This window comes from Opisthorchis viverrini (genome assembly GCF_000715545.1).
Source record: "Opisthorchis viverrini unplaced genomic scaffold opera_v5_434, whole genome shotgun sequence".
NCBI lineage: Eukaryota > Metazoa > Platyhelminthes > Trematoda > Opisthorchiida > Opisthorchiidae > Opisthorchis > Opisthorchis viverrini.
The window spans coordinates 124,425-128,719 of NW_008752089.1; the positions used below are offsets into that span (position 1 = coordinate 124,425).

Sequence of the window (4,295 nt, forward strand, 5' to 3'; positions counted from 1 at the left end):
TGATTCACTACCATACAAGAAGGTATCGGGTCGGGTTCTGAATCATCCAAGGTGTAGAATAAATATCCCCCGTTTCATACCCACTGCATCAAACCTAAGGCTTAACAGAGAACTAAGAATATGATTCACTACCATACAAGAAGGTTCAATATCGGGTCCTGAATCATCCAAGGTGTAGAATAAATATCCCCCGTTTCATACCCCCTGCATCAAACCTAAGGCTTAACAGAGTCGTAAACTAAGAATGCTTTCGGATTCTTGCAAAGCTCGCCGGTTTCCACCAGTAAACTACGATAAGTGCTGTCTTGCCTGAGACTCCTCAATCACAAACTACGTTGTATCAGTAATGTTCGACTTCAAGTATCTGCTGTGATATTGGAGTACCGGCGACATCAGACCTGAAGTTGATTGAGGATTTAAAGAGAAGGTCCATGCCGTTCCCAGACTTCTTTAAGCGACTTGCAGACCCTTCAAGCGACTAGCCTTTCGGCTACTCCGATCGCCGTTTTCTTCACATACACGGGCAAGTCTGGAATGCGAAAAATCATACGTGTCGCTAAACAGGCCAAATAGCTCGTGCAAGTTTAAAGCAGTGGAAGAAAATGGAGTATTTTGATAGGCTGTCAACAGTTAATCGCGTTTCATCTTGACTTAGGAAGTTCAAACGATACTTACTGCTTGCTTGGAGGCGGGGCCGTTATTTTGCCATGACTTCAGAGGCCGCAACAAGGGATCACACTGTCAAACTGTGCACATACAGCAGCCATCATCTGAATCCATTGGTAACTCCTTTGAGTGCTCATTTTGAGGAACAGCCTCTTAGAGGATTTGATGTCTGCGGCTAAGAGGCAGAAGTTTAAAATAAATCTGGACAACCATCCTCAAATGGCAGACAGAATGGACTACCCCCAGCGCAAAGCACTGGACTATATCGGAGTGGTATTTCGCTATGCGAAATAGCACCATTCTACAAAAGTGGGAAACGATTAGGCCAATCCTCAAGACTTTTCGACCGGCTAATTGAATGGTACATCCGCCAAAGAGAGAACTGGGTGACACCACTACAGTCCTTAAAGTACTGAGTCATGCATCATTATTTGTTCCCTTATCCAACGGTAGGAAATACTCCTGATTTTGAATGTTAGGGAAGCGGGCTACCCCGGCTATACGTTTTTTATGAGCGTTCGGGATGCCCGGTCCGTCACCTGACACCAACCCAGCAGTTCACATCAGTTCCTTAAAGATTTATACATACAAGGCACTGGGATGGCATTTTTCTTTTCCAGCAGGTCATAGCTTAGAACCGTGGATACCAAGGGTGTATCCCATCATCGCACCGAGGGATTCAAAGTCAAAGTGCTGACTTAGACGGTTATTTATCTGCTTCATATACAACGGCTATCGAGTCATGTAAACGAGCCATTGACCCCGAACGTAGACAAAGTTGCTCGATCTATGATTCCACAATGATCCACAGTTTCCTACCAAACAAATACTTACGATAGAAGATTGAAGCACCTGGATAAAATTCCAAGAAACACGTTGTAATTTGTTATATTCGGGTCTACAGCGAAGTTTTTATAGACTTCTCCATCCCCGGTGTTGCCCAACTATAAAGACATTACCGAATACGGCAAACATTACCTTGGCTTTAACATAGACGACCTCCTGATTACAACATGAGGAGTCCCCTGTATTCATAGTTTCTTACAACACAAACCCGGCATCAGCGAAGTCAAAAGCTCCTTTTCCTTTGATCGAAACTTAGGATCCGGTTTTCATAGGTGAAGAAAGGTCACAAAAAGCGTCAAATTCCCACCTTAACCAATATTAAATGGCGCGGTTCTCAAGGTCACACTTTGAGGGTGGTACAGATTTCACGTATTCTGGATTGATACACGGGACGAAAGCTTCCGGTCAAGCTTTCCGGGTCGCGTTTGTTCTTGCCGTTCAGCAGCTTGCACTCACCTGAAAGGCACAAGAGAAAAAATGGTGTAGCACGACTTTGAACTGGGTACTAGATGCATCGTAAACAACCGTCGGAGAAAGGTTATTCCAAACGAGAAACATGAGAAAAACTGTTACCTAATATAATTGCACGCTCTGAGCCTGGAAATCCACTTGATTGGGTCAATGGCGAAAAAGCTGTCGAACAAACCTAGTTCAAACAGTGCATAATTAATTCCTAGTTTGTTTCAGAAAGGTTTGACAAGCAGTCAGTGGATTATGTCCATCGGAGTGGACGGCACTCCAGGAAAAATAGGTCATGAAAACGGAGACGCGTCTTGTACTCCACAGATAGAAGGCCTTCAGCCATTATCATGACCGCCCGCTAGATGCATTCAACGAGGGTTTAGTTCCTCTTGAGTACTGAGTAGGCAACTTGGATGACATACAAGACGTGGTCTGATATATGACTCATATAGTGTTGTGGACTTCATAAGTACTGGACGCGGCCTGAACGCCTGTAAAAAGAAAGTTATTTCACTCACCAACTCCCCGAAATGAGAAAATTAGTTGCCTAATTAGAGTGTGCGCCCTGGGCTTGAAAAACTTACCATCTTTCCGCTGTGTTAGTTCGGTCAAAGTTGAAAGCAGAAACATGGTCAAACAGAGCGCAAGTAAGTATCAAGTCTCCTCGGATACTTCAGAGTAAGAAGGTAAAGCACTGCGAGACGCTTTTAACAGCCCACGAATCTGAGTCCTGCAACCAATTTTGCAGAAGCTGGTTGGACGTTCTCAATGAGGTTTACGTCCTTCTTCCGCCCAGAGTGGACAACTTGGCTGGCATATTCAATAAGCGGTCAAACGTGGGTCCCATATAGTATCCATGCGTGTAATACGGAAGAAGTTTCGCTGAACCATCCGTAGAACAGCGAGCCGATTTCCCATGGTGCAATGGGAATAATATTTTTGAAGAGGGCCAGGTATCCAAATCCGTCTTGGTATCTATCCTTGTAATTTCTTATGGTCTTTTCTCAACATACATGACAAGAGTGTTCACTTAGTATCCACAGAATAGCAAACGGACGCACTTCCCATCATTCAAAGGAAGGTGCCAGTCCAGCAACCACTGCTTCACAGCATCTGAATCTGTTTATAGGGCGCTGGCGTTGGAACTCCAGAATTTGAAGTCGTCTGCAAAAGTAGACGTGTACCTAAAAGCACACATGAAGGCCTGTTGATGTTAATCAGATACAAAACGGAGCTTTGAAGAGCTCCAGTGGGTACCAAATAGGAAAAAAATCCAGGTCGTGTCTGGTCACACAGAATGTTCTAATCTGGTGGTGACACCTTAATCCAGTGTGGAGCTTCTCCCTGAATCTCACAAGATTGGAGCTTGTAAATTAGTGGGACGTGTGAATGTCAAACGAATTTTCTGAAAACCCAAAAAATATGGCATCTGATGTGAGTCTCGCTTGAGCTAAGCTGTCCATAAACGTGAGCATGCCCGCCATCCCGTCATCTTCCCAGGCTTCGAACTTCGGCAATACCCCGGTTGGACGGCCCGGTTGGCTGTCATGCAATCCACCTGGCCTATGATCTACATTCGCAGGATCCCAAAACGGACCAATATAACCTGCGATCCCACATCAGCTTTGTTCTACCTCGTTTCATTGGCCAGGCTGAAAAGAATACCGCTACTTAAAGAACCGCGCTTCCCAGCCCAATGAACTTCATTTTGACGTCCGTAACATGGCTGTCCGAAAACCGAAGTATGTCAGGCCAATGATGGCACGGCATCGCCATACCCAGTTTGATAGCACACACACAGAATTTCTTTACTTATCTGGACCACTCCTTCCATTGACTGAAAATAAGAACAAGTTCTCCACGAGACCTCAGCTGCCATCATGACATTTTCATTCCAATCTTCTGAAACTTTCGCTCGAAGTTAACCGTTCTCGTGTGTCTGTACTTCCCGCAAAATTCCATTAATTTATTGTTTTGCCCTCCCTCCCTTTGTTTTTTGCCCGCCACCTCCAAATCCCAACTATCCTATCTAGCTCGGCCTTCTCGTCAAAACTGCAGAGTAACTGTGGTTCCTTGCCCATGGCGGTTTAGTGGTGACCACGGACAATGCTCATCTCCTATGACGCCATCACTTTTCCTAACCACCCTGCTCCCACAATCCCCGCCAGACATGCCTGTATTCTGACTGTAACATTATGATCATGTCCAACGATATGCTACTCACAGGTTGGAAATCGACGTTATTATTATTATTCCTATTACTCCGTTGATTCGCAGGCGGAATCAACAATCGTTATTATTGAAAATCTGGGATCGATCTG

The 4,295-nt window shown here is 44.9% G+C and overlaps 1 protein-coding gene across 1 annotated transcript in view; it reads right to left on the bottom strand.

The window, feature by feature from the left end:
* Window positions 1-1,849, bottom strand: part of T265_10971 (hypothetical protein) — a gene marked incomplete at both ends in the record, with an annotated part of 27,396 nt that extends 25,547 nt beyond the window's left edge. The window contains one exon of the mRNA XM_009177500.1: window positions 1,645-1,849. Coding sequence (XP_009175764.1) covers window positions 1,645-1,658 — 14 coding nt within the window. The remainder of the gene's footprint in view (window positions 1-1,644) is intronic.
* Between the last annotated feature and the right edge of the window lie 2,446 nt (window positions 1,850-4,295).